This window comes from Poromitra crassiceps, assembly GCF_964638095.1.
Source record: "Poromitra crassiceps genome assembly, chromosome: 1".
Lineage (NCBI taxonomy): Eukaryota > Metazoa > Chordata > Actinopteri > Beryciformes > Melamphaidae > Poromitra > Poromitra crassiceps.
The window spans coordinates 620,747-638,214 of NC_139623.1; the positions used below are offsets into that span (position 1 = coordinate 620,747).

The window sequence follows — 17,468 nt, forward strand, 5'->3', positions numbered from 1 at the left end:
CCTCGTCGCAGATAAAGAGAGAGAGGGAGAAGCGTGGAGAGAGAAGCAAACTATTTTTTTGCAGATCTCAAAAGCAGGTAAACCACTGTTGAATTAGTGAGAATGTCAGAAGGAGAGAGCAATAAGCGCTTCGTCAGTGCGCCCTGCAGCGTGAAGGCTTGGGGCGGTGTCGTGATATGCTATTCAAAGTGGAAATTCGTTCAATAATAGCGACACGTTTCATTCGGAGCTTTTAAAATTAGTTTCTGCTGGTTTTATTAGACTATTTACGACACATGCAGTAAGATAATTCATTTAAGAATTGTGAGCGTGAGTATGGGTTTTTTCCCTCCGTATTTCCCCCTTCTGCAAATGCGTGCAGCTCCTATAGCCTATCCGAGGAATGTTTTTGTTTAGATGGCTGGAAAGTTCAACTTGTCTTCTCGTTTTGTTAATGTGTTTTTTTCTGCTTGTAGATGTAAAAATAAACGCTTTCTACTGAAAAAAAATCAAGCATTTGGTAGGCCTAATGGTTTAATGGGGCACAGACAGTAAAATAGCGCATTTTAATCTTCTCGGTTAACCGACAGTTGTCGGCTAATGAGTGTCGGTTGTCGGTCAAGAAAAATTATGATTTTCGACATCCCTATCCTCGATGTCATCAAAAGCGGCTGCATCCATAAATAGTGCTGTCAGTGCACATAGGACAGTACGCACAATGCAGTTTTAGTCAATGATGTACATCCAGGCTGTTTCAACACTGACAATGACAGGTAAAAGCCACAAACCCAGATGGCCAGTAGGTGTACTGAACTCAACTCAACTCCTGATTTTTAAATGGATCAAGGATCAAGGAAACTTTATTGTCATATGTAGCAAAGCTACAATGAAAGTTAAAAGCAATAAAAACAATAAAGACACAATAGAGGTCGAGGAGCATTCTGGTGGATGTGCAAATTGTGCTTGTCAGAAACAAAGTCCATAAAGTGCAATGCAAGGTCTTTATATGTAGTGCAAGAGTGTGTGGTAAAGTGCAATGCAAGGTCTTTATATGTAGTGCAAGAGTGTGTGGTAAAGTGCAGAAACAGGCGTATAGCTTGTGGCAAGAAGCTCTTCCTCAGCCGCTCAGTCTTTGTTCTGAGGCAGCGGAGACGTCTGCCAGATGTAAGCCACTGAAATAGGACATGAGGCTGCTGAGTGTCCTTGATGATCCTCTTGGCTCTGGAGCTACACGTCCTGGTGTAGATGTCCTCAAGTGAGGGCAGAGCAGATACGGTGATGCACACCTCACCACCCTGTGCAGTGCATTCTTATTCTGGGAAGAGCAGTTTCCGAACCAGGTAGTGCGATACATCCCGACAGCACCGACTCGATCGTAGCACAGTGCAGAAGGACTTTTGCAGCGCTGAGGAGATTTTAAACGTCCTCAGCCACCTAAGATGGTACAGGCGCTGCCTCGCTTTCTTCACTAGCGTAGTGGTTTGTATGGACCAAGTCATGTCTGCTGAGATGTGCACACCAAGGTACTTATAACTGCTCACAAACTCCACCATGGACCCATTTATGTCAAGTGGTATGTGCTGTGCCCTCTGCCCCTCCCTTCTGAAGTCAACCAGCATTTCTTTTGTTTTGGTGACGTTGTTGTTCTCGATCAGGCCCACCACCACTGTGTCATCAGCAGATTTTACTATGATGTTGGAGCTGTAGGTGGCTGTGCAATCTTGTGTGTATAGAGGGAAGAGAAAAGAGCTAAGCACGCAACCTTGAGGTGCACCGATGCTGAGGGTGCGTATGCTGGAAGTGCAGTTGCCGACATTCACCACCTGTGGTCTGTCCGTCAGAAGGTTCAGTATCCAGGAGCAGAGTGAAGGGCTCAGCCCCGGGGTCCTGAGCTTAATGTCTAGAATGTGGGGGTCTATCATGTTAAAGGCTGAGCTGTAGTCGATGAACAGCAGGCGTGCATAGTTCCCCTTACCGATGTCCAGGTGGGAGAGGGTGGTGTGAAGCACATGGGAGATGGCATCGTCTGTACTCCTGTTTGAGCGATATGCAAACTGCATGGGATCAAGGTTGCTGGGTAGTGATGAACAGATGAGGTTTCTGATGAGTTTTTCAAAGCACTTCATCACTGTATACGTTAAAGCGATGGGGCGATAGTCGTTTAGGCAGGCGGGTTGTTTTTCTTCAGAACAGGGATGATAGTGGACTTTTTGAAATAGGAGGGAACACTAGAGCTGGCCAGGGAGAGGTTGAATATAAAGGTGAGAATTGGTGCTAGCTGGTCTGCGCAGGCTCTCACTACTCTGCCTGGAATGCTATCTGCGCAGGCTCTCACTACTCTGCCTGGAATGCTGTCTGCGCAGGCTCTCACTACTCTGCCTGGAATGCTGTCTGCGCAGGCTCTCACTACTCTGCCTGGAATGCTGTCTGGGCCAGCAGCTTTCCTGACTTTCAGGCTGTGGCTGGGCGGGGTCGAGTCTCTTTACATTGATTTGATAGCAAACTCCACCCACCCGAGGCCCGCTGGCGGCCCCGGGTTACAAAACGAGTTGATCAAAACATAGCCCAATCTGATTGGCTGCATGAGTCAGTGCACTCTATGTGACCCTGCTGACGTAGTGAGTAAACACACTTGTGCATTGAGCGGTATCAGAGAGAGAGTGACAGACTGACACATCTCAACACAAGTAGCCAAAACAAAATGAGGAGATTTTTGATCACAAAACCTAGTGCGTTTTCCACCACCACCAGTGCAACCGTGACGAGTAGCCTACGACTTCCAGTTCCAGGTGAGGTGTAGTGGTGTATGTTATAATGTTGGTTAAAACTTTTGATCTCTCAATCAATGTGTCTGTGTGGGTCGGTTGCTGATGCTGACGCTGTTCATGTTCTATGTTGCTGAGATGAGTGTGGTTTACAGCATGCTTCGGTCGCTTGTTCCTATTCTGTCGAACTGAAGTGGTGTGTGAAGTGTGTGTGTGTGTGTGTGTGTGTGTGTGTGTGTGTGTAGGTCGCTGTTAAATCTCCTATGGTGCGTTTGCGTCAGCTTTATCGCTTTATCGGGGGATGGGTTGGGCGACAGGCATGCGCAAGCATGGGCACGCACTGGCACAGACATAAATCGGCGCCCCTGATTCCATTCAAGTTTTAAGACTGTGCATTACAAGTGCCAACTTCACGCAGCATGCTCGCACAAGGCCGCGCCGCGCAGCGCACTTTGCGTGTGCTCGCACCTCGCACGTGCACGCGCACGCACCTCACACGTGCACGCGCAAGTGCTCGGTGCCGCGCTAAGCGCGCCGCACAAGTCCGAGTATATGCTTCAGACCCCCTCGTGGGAGATAGCTTCCCGCGCGCCTGGTCACCTCCTGAATCTGTGCAGCGCTGGAGTTGTCCTCGGCGTCCGCAGCAGTGCAGCTCCCAGTGTAGCTGGCACCAAAGCGTGCAAAAAAAAGTTGCTTAGATCCTCCACCTTCTAATCCGTGATGGTTTTGAGACCCTGCCATACATGTCTGCTGTCACGGTCACCCAGCTGTGCCTCCACTCTGTCTTTATAGCGCTGCTTTGCAGCTTTCACCGCTTTTCTAAGTTTGTAGGCCTCTGCTTTATAATGTGTCATGTCACCTGTGCTCTTCCCAGATTGATAGGCAGCAGTGCGTGCCTTTAGGGCCTCGCGTATTGATTTGTCGACCCATGGTTTCTGGTTGGGATAGACTTTTACAGGCCCCATGGGAACGATGTCATCAAACAGTTTAGCGATATAGCATGTGACCACATCTGTTAGCTCATGGACGTTGTCGGTGCTTGCCTTAAACATGGCCTAATCTGTAGACTGCAGCGCATCCTGCAGCTCGGTGTCTGATGTGGTAGACCAGCGGCGCAGCTCTTTTGTTACTGGGTGTGAGTACTTTAATCGCTGCCTGTATTTTTAGGTAACAAGAGGATAGCATCATGATCTGCTTTGCCGAAAGCCAGAAGAGGGCAGATTTGTAGCCATCCTTGTAGGGGGTCTAAAGCCCCTTTTAGACTGGCCACAAATCCCACTAATATCCAGAAAACGAGTGGCATTTTCTTCAGTCTAAAAGTTTCCAAGCCGCGCCATTTACCCGATAGAACGACCCTGCAAGAGAGGTGGGTTTTTATGTGGTGGCTCTGCTCCGCATAAAAAAAAGGTATAACAGTGATCTAGGGTGTTTACACCTCTGGTTGGGCATGTGACATGTTGTTTGAAGTTTGGCAGGACCTGTCTGAAGTTAGCTTTGTTAAAATCACCGACAACTATTCCCGCAGCTTCTGGATGTTTAGCATTAAAGCCTCATGATATTCTCATGAAATAGTGAAAGGGCAGAGTCAATGTTAGCTTTTGGTGGAATAGAGAGCCAAAGTGGAACGTCACGTCACTTCCTGCTTCAGCACTGTACCAGAGATTTTCATCCGCCATTTATTTTCCCATCGACATTTCGTAAAATGCTTATAAAAATAGTTTTACTGGTTCAAACCAAACGGTACAGAGGCAGGAGAGATCGCATAACATTTAACTTAGGCCAAAACGTAAAGAAAATGCGGGTTTGAAGATTTTTTTTTTTTTTTTGGTCCGAGTGAAATGTTCTATGGTCTCTCCCGATTATAGAGTTAGCTGAACGTTTGATTGGTTTTTATCCATTGCCTGGCCTCCCAGGATGCCTCGTAATGCTCCATTTACCCCCATGCACATCGTTTGACAATTCTTTTCTACTTATAACTGTATGAAACACCATAATAATAAGATTTGCTCGTCTGCGTTCTGGGCGGGACTTAGAGATAGGTCAATTCCATATCACTGACCTTCTGCAAGGCTCAACACAGTGAACAGAATGAAGCATAAAAACACCTTCCTGCTGCTAAATTATGATGGACGACATCTCTCCAGCCACCTTGTTGACCCGTGTTGTCTTCCTTTGTGCATGAACGTGAGGGGAGGGGCTACAGCGTTAGAAGCTTTCAACCTGCAAGGTTATTGGTTGCAATTGGAGGGGGGAATTTTACATCCAATCCCAATAAAAACAAGGCCAGGTCGAAACCTGGCATAGCCCCGGTGCATGGTATCGTCACCCATTTTTTCCAAAGGTGGGTTGTATCATTTTAGATAATTATTATCATGCTAATGCCTGTGCAAGTGGTCATTTCTCTGATCAGTTTGTTTTTAAGTAGTTATTTGACATATAAAAAGGGATGATTGACAGCTGTGGCAGCCAGTCTCAAGCCGTCATTGGCTGGACAGGCTCTTCACCTTATAGATCTATTTTACATAGAGAAGACACTGCTTGGTAAAACCAGGGTAAAACAAAAGGAAAACACTGCTTGATCTGTCTACCAGACTCTATATCGATGGGATATACAGTTTTTATAAAACGCAATAAACGCAATAAAAAGGACATTGTTTTGAGAAAGGTGTGCAAAGTTGGTTGGGGACAAAATGTGGTCTTGAGACCGGTCTCGAGACCAAGACCAGTCTCGAGTACTCCAACACTAACACCACCAACCACAGTTACCTGATGTTGCCTTGACAGAGTACTTTTGTAGAAAGTCCAGGGTCTGGGCCAAAGCTTTCTTGTTACAGTGAGTGGAGAGCTCTTCATTACACTCAAAACACCTGTTAAAATGATAGAGGGACACACAGAGCAGAATGCACAGAGAGGCTATAAGTTACAGCTGATTTTAAACGTGCAGTATGTAATTTTCGGCCGCTAGGGGTCACTCTCCTGAAACCTCTCTCAAAACAATGTCAAAGGTCGTGTGTTGATGACTCCACAGCCGCAAGGAATTGTGGGATGGCAGCATTAGCCGCGGAAAATGCATCTTCCTTTCTTCAGCAACGAAGCAACGGATTTTCATCACTTATTTTATTGAAAGGTGTGACTGCACTTACTAACAAATTGATGTTTGGGTCACCAGTGACCCCAGATAAGCTTAGTTTAGCCTATGTGGGGGGGGGGGGGGAGCGAGGTCCTGAGCGCGAGCTGTTTTGCATCGCCACTCCTCCTTCAGTCTCGGAACGTTTCTACTTGGTTCCTTTTATCAGCATTTTCGAGAAAGAGGCTAATCCCAATAAAGCATTTCACCTAACAGCACAAACATCCAACCTTTACAATGGTGCCAGACAGAAATCAAGGCTGAAATTAAGATGTTCTTCTGTCTGCACACTTTGTAAATGTTCCAATGGTGTTATATTATTATTCCACCACATGTGCACCTTCAACACAAGCTCTGTCCAATACCCAATGTGTGATGGTAATCAGTTAAGTTAACACTATACGAGTATTTACAATGTGTGCAGCTTTTTCCTTCCAGATCAAGGCAAATTCTCACCAGGCCTTCCAGGTGCTGAGGCTGATAGTGATGCAGTGAGACTCTGGATGGAGAGTTTGGTGATGCTTGACAGAGTGCTGGATCTCAGACTGGTTGCAGCCCTGAGGGAGGATGAACAAAAGACTTAGCTTGTCAGTAAGAAATAGAATAGAAATGTTGTAAAAGCTAACTACTACTTTATATTACACCAAGCCTTAAGGTCTCAGACCTCTGCAGATCATGTGCGGACTCCGCGCTGGGCCTGATGCTTTTATAGTCAGAACGGCAGCCAAGTAAGTGATCAGCATGTTACATTGTACCATGGTAATAGTGAGAACAGCCCCTGAAAAGTCACAATGAAACGCTATTATGTGCAGTACTGAGTGCACTTTCACTCTCAAACTACCGTATATCAGCACATGAATGAATCACCAAACTTGTTTTTACTGAATAGCCTTTTCAGTTCTCAGCACTGATAGCCTGCTCTGTGCTGCTTTTAATCTCTCTCAACATAGTCTCGCTGGCCAGCCTCCTCTCCCTTCCGTCCGAGGAGTCTGGCGCCACGGAAACAGGCAACAGGGATAAACCCTCCCCTGCTCTACAGCTGCTCTCCCATTGGAGCGACTGTTTCGGTGGCAGCCGGATGTCCGCTCCCGGCTTATTACAAACTCTGTCATTGGCTCCGACCATGTCAATCAGAGCGGCTTCCGCTCCCTCCTCCCTGTGTGTCGCTGTAAATAGTGCCCTGCCGCCTCAGTGAAAACAACAACGCTAACTAGCTAGCAAGCTAACGGCAGAAACCTACACGCTAGCTCGTTGCTACACACCAGTGGCGGCTGGTGAGCTTGGCAATAGGGGAGGACGCTTCTTCATTTTTTGGGGCGTTTTTTTCTTTTCTCTTTTGCAGTTTGAAGACAGATTTTAACAACATACAAACAAAACAAAACAAACAAGCTCAGACACAGCTGGAAAACAAAGCAAAGCATACTATTGATTGACAATTATAATATGGTGCTACCACCCATATAAGGGTACTTACATGCTTATAAAAGCATATGGGTTCCCATACAAGGGGCCAAGACAAACCAGCTGAGCAAGTCACCCACCGCCCCTAACCTCATCAAGGTAGGCCAGAAACGGGTCCCAAATATGTCACTCCTATACCCTAATGTAATCTCAATAGCAGCACCAGTCTCCTTCAAGGAAACAAGATCAATATAAATCATTAGGCTACAGACCGCTTTATAGATCCACACTGTTACAGCAGGCAACATCAAACTTAATTTCAGTTTAATTCAATCACACAATCCTAAAACTTGGGTGCTGGCTGGCTTGACAGATTCCTCAACTGCAATAACTTTTCTGGCAGAAGATGTAGCCCAGGCCAGTGTTTCTCGAACTTGTTCATGTTAAGGAGCCCTAAACTGACACAAATTACACCACGCACCCCCATATAGATAAGATTTTGTTCCAGGGTCCCCCATCTGATAAGAGTTTTGCTTTTAGATGTTTTATCACAGACATTATATGAAACCCATGACCAAAATAGTTATACATTCTGTGATTGTGTTACTTATGGATGGAATTATAGTGAAAATAGATTAATCCCCCCTTTTTGCTGGGGACCCCACTTTGAAAACCACTAGCTTAGGCTACAACTGTTGCAAGAAGGTGAATTTTCACACATTTTCAATGCAGATTGAGGACAAGTGTCTGCCTGCCTACGAACTGCCTACGAACAACTGCCTTTGTCCGGGAGGGGGCTAAGGTAACCAAGAGCAGCTCCATACCGCTGGAGCGAGACCTGCTACGCTTGGCCTGTGATTGGAAGATGCTGGTTGACATTGGCCGGCAACTCACATTTCCACCAGAGATTGCCACCACCACCCTCAGGCCTGATTTGGTGCTCTGGTCCACCTTCTCTCAGAAAAGGCTTCATCATAGAGCTCACTGTACCCTGGGAGGACTCAGTGGATGAGGCTTATGAGCGAAAACGTCTCCGCTATGCCGAGCTAGCTGCTGAAGCACAACACCGTGGCTGGAACACTGAAGTTCGCCCTGTGGAGGTTGGGTGCAGAGATTTTGTGGCAACATCTACCACCAGATTGCTCAGAGACCTGGGAATCAAGAGGCCCCAACCTGCGCTTAGCCATCAAGGCAGCATCAGAGACAGCAGAGAGAAGCAGCCAGTGGCTGTGGATGAAGAGACAAGACCCCAGCTGGGCCCCGAAGTAGCTGGTGAGGACTGGACCACACAGAGGGGGGTGTTTCTGAAGTAGCTGGCGAGGACTGGACGACACAGAGGGTTGTGTTGCTGAAGTAGCTGGCGAGGACTGGACGACACAGAGGGGGGTGTTTCTGAAGTAGCTGGTGAGGACTGGACGACACAGAGGGGGGTGTTTCTGAAGTAGCTGGTGAGGACTGGACGACACAGAGGGGGGTGTTTATGAAGTAGCTGGCGAGGACTGGACCACACAGAGGGGGGTGTTTCTGGGACGCCAGAAGTCACCGTTGAGCCCTCCCGAGACGTCGTGGGCTAATCATCAACGAAACGTCAAGGAAGGAGGGTGAGAACTCCTCTGTGTCAACCTTCCATCCTTAGCCTTTAGTGTTGCAGACACCATCAGTAAGAAGACTCTCTAGTAAGTGCTTGCACAAAGGATAGTTACATCTTGTCCCGTGTTTTTTGAATCTACATTCTGTGATTGTGTTACTTATGGATGGAATTATAGTGAAAATAGATTAATCCCCCCTTTTTGCTGGGGACCCCACTTTGAAAGCCACTAGCTTAGGCTACAACTGTTGCAAGAAGTTGAATTTTCACACATTTTCAATGCAGATTGAGCACAAATAAGATGGATTGTCATCTGGTGCATTTTAACGTTAGGCCCACCCAGGAGAAAGAGAGTTGAAGTGGGAATAATTTCTGGCTGAGCAATGTAATGCACCTCAAAATAAAGTAAGATATATTATTTAGGCTACAGTTAGTCTGTCAGTAAAAGGTTTGATGGATGAACAAATCAATCAAAAACACTTCACTACTTCCAACATAGGCTACAAGTTTTGTTTGATTCCATTGCATGGAAGGGGCGAGTTGCGTGCTGCCAAATTCAGTTTAAAAATGTGCGAGTTTAAGATCGCCATTTTATTAGGAAATGGCGGGCTATTCAGCATAAAACAATACATTATAATACGAAAAAGTAGCGCTGCTTGGTGGACGCCGAATTTAGTAGAAGACCCGGATAACTCGAACTTAATTGACTTACCGTAAATTCCGGACTATAAGACGCACCGGTCTATAAGCCGCGGGACCAAAATTGACTATTTTTTTCTTCTATAAGCCGCACCGGTCTATAAGCCGCGGGTGTTTTGATGTTTAATTACCATATGAAAGGGTTTGTGCACAGAGAGGAATGTCGGGAAAGAGATCGCTGTTTGGGGAAGCTCCCATTTATTAACATTTCAACAAAACAAAACAAAAGTCAGGTCACTAATCCCCAGACAAAATCACACAACAATAGGCTATATGTGCAGCAAACCTGTAACCAGAGAAGTCAAGTCACTAATCCTCGTCTTCCTCTTCTTCCTGCGTACTGAAACCACCAAAGTCCTCATCTTCAGTGTCGGAAACGAACAGGTTCAGGGTGGCTTCGTCAACCACTCTCCTCTCTCCTTCATTGTCACTCAAAACCAACGAACTCCTCTTCATCACTGTCGGCATCGAACAGCCTCTGAAGCCTCTGACGGCCCTCAGCGCCAGCTGTGGCGGCGTCATCCTCTTCATCCCGCAGCAGTCCAGCGTTTTGGAACCCGTTGGTGATTGTGGATGTTTTCACACTCCTATAATATTCCGTGATCTTCCTTTGTGTGAATTCGCCGAAGTTTGTGATTTTCTCCTGGTAGTCGGGAGGGAGTTGTTCAGTAGTTCTCCCCCGGACGGACAGTCCCTTTCGTCTCATGAATCGGAAGCACCAAGATGGCCCACCTCTGAAATGTTCAATTTTCATCTCGGTGGCGACTGTTTTGGCCTTCAGTCGGATCTGCACCGTGGAAACGCCTCGGCCGTCTGCTCTCTGGGTCAACACCCAGTCCTCAAGGGAATCTTCAAGTTCCGGCCATCTGCTTTTGTGGCCTCTGAAGGACTTTTTTGTCTTCTTACACCGAGACAGTTCCTCCTGCTGCACCGTCCAACGCCTCACCATTGACTCATCGATGCCCAGGTTACGCGCGGCTGCTCTGTTTCCCTCTTTTAGTGCGAGTTCGACTGCTTTCAGCTTGAAAGCTGCGTCGTGTGAATTTCTGCGTACCTTCCCCATGGTAAGTGAGAGAGAGACTGCTCGTCTTGTTGTGATTCCGGGCTGATGAACTTTGCTTACCGTAATTACCATATGTAAGGGTTCACGCACAGAGGGGATTGTTGGCTGTTTGAGGAAGCTCCCATTTACCGTATTACCGTAACATTTCAACAAAACAACATAACACAACACCTTTGTTTATTTCGACAGTGCACACAGTGTCCGCGGTGTGGTGAAAAGAGGGCAACAGAGGAAATTAAAACAGAAGTGGATTTATAGGTAGAAAGAGTGCTAAAAAAGAGAGATTTTATTTGTATTTGAAAAAAAAATTCTGAAAAAATCCATAGATAAGCCGCACCGTTATATAAGCCGCAGGGGCCAAAAAACGGGGGAAAAGCCGCGGCTTATAGTCCGGAATTTACGGTACTTGCATATCCATGCTGTCTGTAGCCGGTGCGAGTGCAGCTGATGAGGTTAAAGTATCCCAGTGTTTGCTTCTGAGCCTCCGTGAGCCTCCGTGTACCGCGCTGCCCTCTCTAAACTCGTTGTAGAAAGTCGTGTTGAGGCTCTCGCGTAATACGATGCAACGACTGTCTGGCTTGTGAGCTAACTTACTGCTTGATAATAAAAAACATAGGAAAAGAGAAAGGGGAAAGTATAGGTGCTACTGTCTGTAAATCTATCTATTAGCCTGTCAGGTTGTCACAGCAAAGTGGAGGTCTTCATTTCCTACTGACAATGGAGCTGGATTCAACAAGATTTTCAGACGTATTCAGCATTGGACAATACAATGTCAATCTTAGCAATCTATCCAATCAACAACCAATTTGGTTGAATAAATTAATTGATTGGTATTGATTGGTAAGGACGGGTCCCTGTCCAGCTCAATCTGATTGGTTGAAAAACACATCACTCTCACATCGTTCTCTGTGAATTGCAAGTGTTTTTCAACCAATCATATTTCGCATTAGATAAATTACCAAATAAATAAACGCCCCCAGGGGTAATGTTTTTTTTACCTACCCCCTGCAGGCCGGGGCCAGGGCCAGAGTGACTCCTGTCTGCATGGAGCTCTCAATTTCCATCAGTGCCCTACAGGTCACTGTTATTGAAGCATTTTAAGAATATAATGGATGAAAAAATGAGTGTCTGCACATCAGAAAAAACACATTTGATTGATATTTTATTATAAAAAATATGAAAAATGAAAAATAAAAATATAGAAAATGATAAAAAAATATATTATTATATAAAATCCCCAATCTAATAGAGGAGGACCATCCTCCTATGCCTCACTGGAAAAACCTCCTCTGCTACACGCTGAAAACGGCAAGTTCGATTGTTGAAAACTATTTTCCAAGGGCACTGCCGCTAAGCGCCGCCCATCACAATCCCACTATGGAGACCTGCGGCGCCAGCAGGGGTTAAAGCAAAATAAAATATTTTGACTGAAAATTTTTCGAGGCCTATTTTAGCTATTTCGGGCTTTCTAGAGTGTCCGCTTTTTCCCCACCGTGCCGTCGCTTCACATGGGTTTTCATGTAAAAAACAGCAGACAGTGTGTACATCACACTCATTTCACTCTCAAGTTCCCAAACATCCAGTAGGCCTAATGATGCATGAATTGTGTTCTGGGCTGATGTTATAAGGTTCCACGTAGGTATGCCAACAGAGACATGTGAAAATTACTGGCTATAATAAATCACAATTAATATATAGATGTTTTTTATCGAGTCAAACAAGTAGGTTAAGGGATCAGTATAACAATTATAACTAACAGTAACCACAGGAACTACAACAACATATGTTTATATGTCCCAACTAAGGAGGTTCTCTTCCACCAGTCACACAGCTCAGCTCCACCCAAACTCTCACCCCTCCTGTCCCACTGAGCTGATGGTCTGGTAGCCTACTGTTATGAAAACACACCAATTAATACTGTCAGATAACACCTAGCATGCCTAGGCTAACCACCTAACGCTAGTGTTACAGTTCAGCATCAAGTGAAGAGGAAACATCCCACTGCACACGGTTACATCTAAAACATCCCTCAGAATTACAGAACTATCATGGAGTCAGGTAACAGATGAAATCAACATCTTGTTATCAACTAACTCAGAGACTAGCAGCAGCTGACACATCTAATGCTAACCAGAAAGTTAGTAACCAACTACCGTAGTTACTGTACTAGCAACAGTTGTTTGTAAATGTTATCACGTTGTGTTACAGATAGGTGCCTATAGCTCATTCAGTAACGTTAGCGTTGACGATAGTGAAACTCCACTAGACTTTTTCTCTCCATCAAATAACGTTTTCTGCTGACATGCATCTTTATGATGGAAATGACAATTAGTGACATGTGGTCGTGGAAAAAGCATCAACCCCCCGCGCTGTCAGGGGGGAAAATACACAGAAAATAATAACGTTAACGTTACTGCAGCAAACGTTTGAGCGTGTGTGTGTTAGCAAGTTTTACCTGTCCAATAAAAGACAACTCTGCATCGCGCATGTTTTCAAAGTTCCTCCACCTTTGCAGTAATAAATTAACTCCAATTCTCACAATAACAAACTTCTTCAGTCCAATGCTGTCATTAGGGATAATTTAACGTTAGGAACTAACGCTGTCTGAGAGGCAGATCTGCAACAGTGTTTTGTTTAGCGTTACATGGTGTGGCTTTGCAGGGTCGCGTTCAGCGGGCCGAAAACATAGCACAACGTAGCAAAACATTTATCAGGCAAGGAAACATGACGTTCAACCTGGAAACCGTAGCAATACATTTTCAGACTTATTGTGGCTTGAACACAGCCCAGGAGAATCATTTGGACGTCCGGTCGGAATTTTTTTAAATAAAAGCTTTCATTCAAACTCAATACAATACACATTGAAAATATACAAAGGGGCTTTAATTTTGGTATTTTTCACATTTCATATCTGGCTCCAATAGACGGAAATCCGTCGTAGCGACGGAGAACTTTAATCCCTGTGCCAGACTCCTTGGACAGAAGGAAGAGGAGGCTGGCCAGCGAGACTACTCTCAACACAACACATTTACTTGTTGAAATGACTAAAAACGAACAGTTGCAAATCAAAGTTTAGCCGACCACATGGGTCAAGAAATGCGGTGAAAACACAGCTCAGTGTTCAGGGCTCAGTGGCTCGAAAGTGTCCATGTTTGGAGAGAAGTCGTGCGGAGGTCGCGCTGCTAGAAAAATCTTCAGGTACACGCTGTGCGGCTGCGGGCCGCGCGGCGACCATAAAACAAGCTTTAGGACAGGGCTTTTCAAATTGTGGGAGAGTGAGCCTCCCCTCAGAGAACATATAGACAGCTGCGCCTCCCCACCCCAATTATTATTGCCTATTATTCTTGTATGTTCCACTCAGGCATAAAAACAAGTTCCAAAAATGTTGTAAACATCTTTATCCTATATTCTTTAAGATTTTAAAACATCTTTATCCTTCTTTTTTCAAATATCTTCTTTAAACATTTTATACATCTTTATCCACTGACATCCTTATTATAACTAGTGGGATACCCGTCCCGTCCCGTTCAGTGTATCGAGTATGTTGCGTTCTCTGCACGTTCAACCCGACTGTGTGCTGTGGGCCAGCGCAGACACACAGTTCCCCAGCCCAGCCCCATAAATCTCGTAAAATTCGTCGGAAATAGCTCCCCAACAGATACAAAAATATGAGCATATATGTGTTTGATGTACATACAAAGAACTGCTGCGATCGGATTTGTGAAACACGCATTTTAAAAAAAAATCAAGATTTCCTCCTGCCTGGAGCTGCAGGTCTCTCCCCTGACAGCTCCTCACTCGCCTCAACAGGCAGCCAGACTGCAGGAGCCCTTCACCACCAGCTGATTCACGCAGTGGAGGCTCCGCAGCCATTGTGCAGCATGGCCAATTTACGCCGGCACAGAGATTTGATAGCCCACCATCTCTGGTTGTGCATTTTCTTCTCAGATTTTCCCCCAAGTTTGAAAACCGCTGCCTTAGGACACTAAATATGCACACCCCGAGTTCAGAAACACCACAGCATTTGATGTTAGATGTTGCCAAAAGACAAAAACATAGGAATCAAGGTTTTTGTGCATTATCATTATACATCCCACATTAGACTTTAAACACTCAAGTTTTGTACAGGTGTTGTACAGATTGACTTCCCACTCAATTTACCTATGTTGTGTGTAAAAGGCACGAAGTAAGACGGCTGCAACTGCAAGCAAAACATTAATGAGGGTTTCCAACTTCCAATCAATTAGGTGTTCCAGTGCCGGGGCCCTTGTTAATGTCTTGCTTGCACCTGTGTTACTTCCTGCCTTTTAGACACAAAATGAGTGAATTGGGTGGGAAGTGAAAAAGGCAAATTGCTGAATACATCTTTGGCTCAAGGAGGTAGTGTGACATAATCAGTTTGACGAGTACAACTCCTGTCCTGTTTCACATGCCATACCCCTTCTCTGTCCGATATGTCCTATTTCTATCCAAGTAGTCTCGCTGGCCAGCCTCCTCTCCCTTCCGTCCGAGGAGTCTGGCGCCGCAGGTCTCCATAACTGGGATAAACCCTCCCCTGCTCTACTCTGCTCTCCCATTGGAAGCGTCGATTTCAGACGCTGCCGGATTTCCGCTCCCCGCTTAAGAAGCTCGGTCATTGGCTCCGACCATGTCAATCAGAGCGGCTCCCGCGCTCTCCTCCGTGTGTGTGTGGCTGTAAATAGTGCCCTGCCGCCTCAGTGAAAACAACAACGCTAACTAGCTAGCAAGCTAACGGCAGAAACCTACACGCTAGCTCATTGCTACACGCTGAAAACGGCAAGTTGGATTGTTTGAAACTATTTTCCAGGGGCAGTGCCGCCAAGCGCCGCCCATCGCAATCCCACTATGGAGACCTGCGGCGCCAGACTCCTCGGACGGAAGGGAGAGGAGGCTGGCTAGCGAGACTACTATCCAAGTATCTTATCATATCCGACATTTAGACATTGCTTTAAAGGTACAGTAGCACCAAGCTTACCTGGAAACCACACTTGAGGCAGACCAGGATGTCATGGGACCCCACTGGCTCTCCATCTATCATGGCCCGCTCCTTCAGGCAGTCGGAGCACACCGACCACAGGCTGGAGCTCACAGACTTCTTCACGGAGCTCAGGTCCACCGCCTTGCTCACATGTTGGCAGGTCAACCCTGATAAACAAAACAAGTACTTCTATAAAGGTGCCCCCTATCAGCAAAATTGATTGGGGAAGGGAGGGGGGGGGCAGGTTTTTCCATATATCACACTGGTGTCATAAAGCTAAGTTAACGTTACAACTTATGGTGTACCAAACTAGTCTATGGGAACATTTTTTACAAGCTACATATACAAAACGGACTCACAAGTCTGCTCGGCGGTCAGTAGTAATGAATGTTCTATGTCAAATTCAATGTTGTAAATCGCCAAGAACAATAGATAAATAAGATACATGCCCAATGCCATTCGATGTCACCCTTTATGTAAAGCACAATACAATAACATGCATAGTTACCCTCACCGTAACAGTGTTAGTGCCATGCCCTGCCCCCTGAACTACACAGGACCACACAATTCAATATTGGTCTCAAACAGCCGTGACATTAACAGTCTTATGATCTAGTCTGCCACCTGATCTGACAGGGTACCAGGGTATCAGTATCTTACCGCCGACCTCATCCGATGACTCCTCATCTCGAGGTTTCCTCGGCTTATTAGTCCGCTTAGTCATGTCGGCGGTTTTCAATGAGAAGGGGTCCTTTAGCCGCATCTGGAGCTGAGGCTGGGAAGGTGGAGAATGGAGATGTTACTATGAACACAGCACCTTGAATCATCCCCTTCAAGCAGCCACGCTTTAACAAAATATGCTTTGACAGCAAAGTAGGCAGTAGTTTCTGTCTCACGCCTTTTCGCACACTCCCAACTCTTCATTTTACTCATTGTAGTAGGCAGAGCAAGAAGGTAATGTTAGACATTCATTTTAACATGGAAATGTAATATCACTGGTTCAACTCGACAACATAAACATTCTAAATTTCCCCCAGCTTTAATACTTCCTGTGTTTGCTAGTACAATGACTGACAGGACATAAGCTAGGTTCCAAACTGTTACTTGACCGTAGCAACACAATTCCGTGAAAACCGTCTGCAGGTAAACGTGTTACAACCTCTATGGTTACAACGTATCGTTATAGGACGGGTTAACGTTAGTTAGCTAACGTTATGTTAACGTTAGTTCAGTTGGCAAAAACACGGAGAGGCCTCATCCAAATTAGGTGAGCAGCAAAGGCCTTGGCAACTTTAACCTTTATCAACACACAACTTAAAGGCGAATGGTTTGATGTATTATTGTCAAATGTGGTTAGGTTAGCCACAACTTGCGCAATGCTCACCTCTTTAATTTAGCTCCTGTGTTGATTGTGTTAGCCAACGTGAGCCAACAACTGTAGCTGTCAACACTTCCTAGCTACTGTAGCAGCAGGCGAGCTAAATTAGCTTGCCAGAGTGAATCAACCTCAAATAAACAGGTGCGTTTACCACAGCATACAGGAGAAATACTAAGACATTACAATCCGAAGTATACTGTACTGAGAGCGATATGATAGTTCTCTCAATTAACACTAGTTACACTTTCGATTTAGATGTTGACTTTCTGAAACTGTCGGGACATTTCGATACACGACCAACAGTCAACATGTGACGCACTACGGTGGCTCAGTGTGGTCAAATGCTGCATTAGCGTCCTATGGGAAAAAACATCTCTGGCTCTGGGGAAAAACATTGACATGTACACTTGATTGGTTGACACCCTGACACATTCAGCGTTAAAAAACATCAACGCCATGATTAGACATT

At 45.6% G+C, this 17,468-nt stretch overlaps 1 protein-coding gene across 2 annotated transcripts in view; it reads right to left on the reverse strand.

Annotated features, from left to right (window-relative positions):
* Positions 1 to 17,184, reverse strand: part of usp45 (ubiquitin specific peptidase 45) — a 122,350-nt gene extending 105,166 nt beyond the window's left edge. For both annotated transcript variants that reach the window (XR_014552681.1, XM_083635969.1), the window contains exons 1-5: positions 17,006 to 17,184; positions 16,282 to 16,396; positions 15,619 to 15,788; positions 6,328 to 6,428; positions 5,511 to 5,611 (exon numbers count right to left, since the gene is read on the reverse strand). Coding sequence is in view for 1 of the 2 variants with exons in the window: in XM_083635969.1 (XP_083492095.1) it covers positions 5,511 to 5,611; positions 6,328 to 6,428; positions 15,619 to 15,788; positions 16,282 to 16,384 (475 nt within the window). In the remaining variant the exon portion in view is untranslated. The remainder of the gene's footprint in view (positions 1 to 5,510; positions 5,612 to 6,327; positions 6,429 to 15,618; positions 15,789 to 16,281; positions 16,397 to 17,005) is intronic.
* Positions 17,185 to 17,468: the final 284 nt, after the last annotated feature.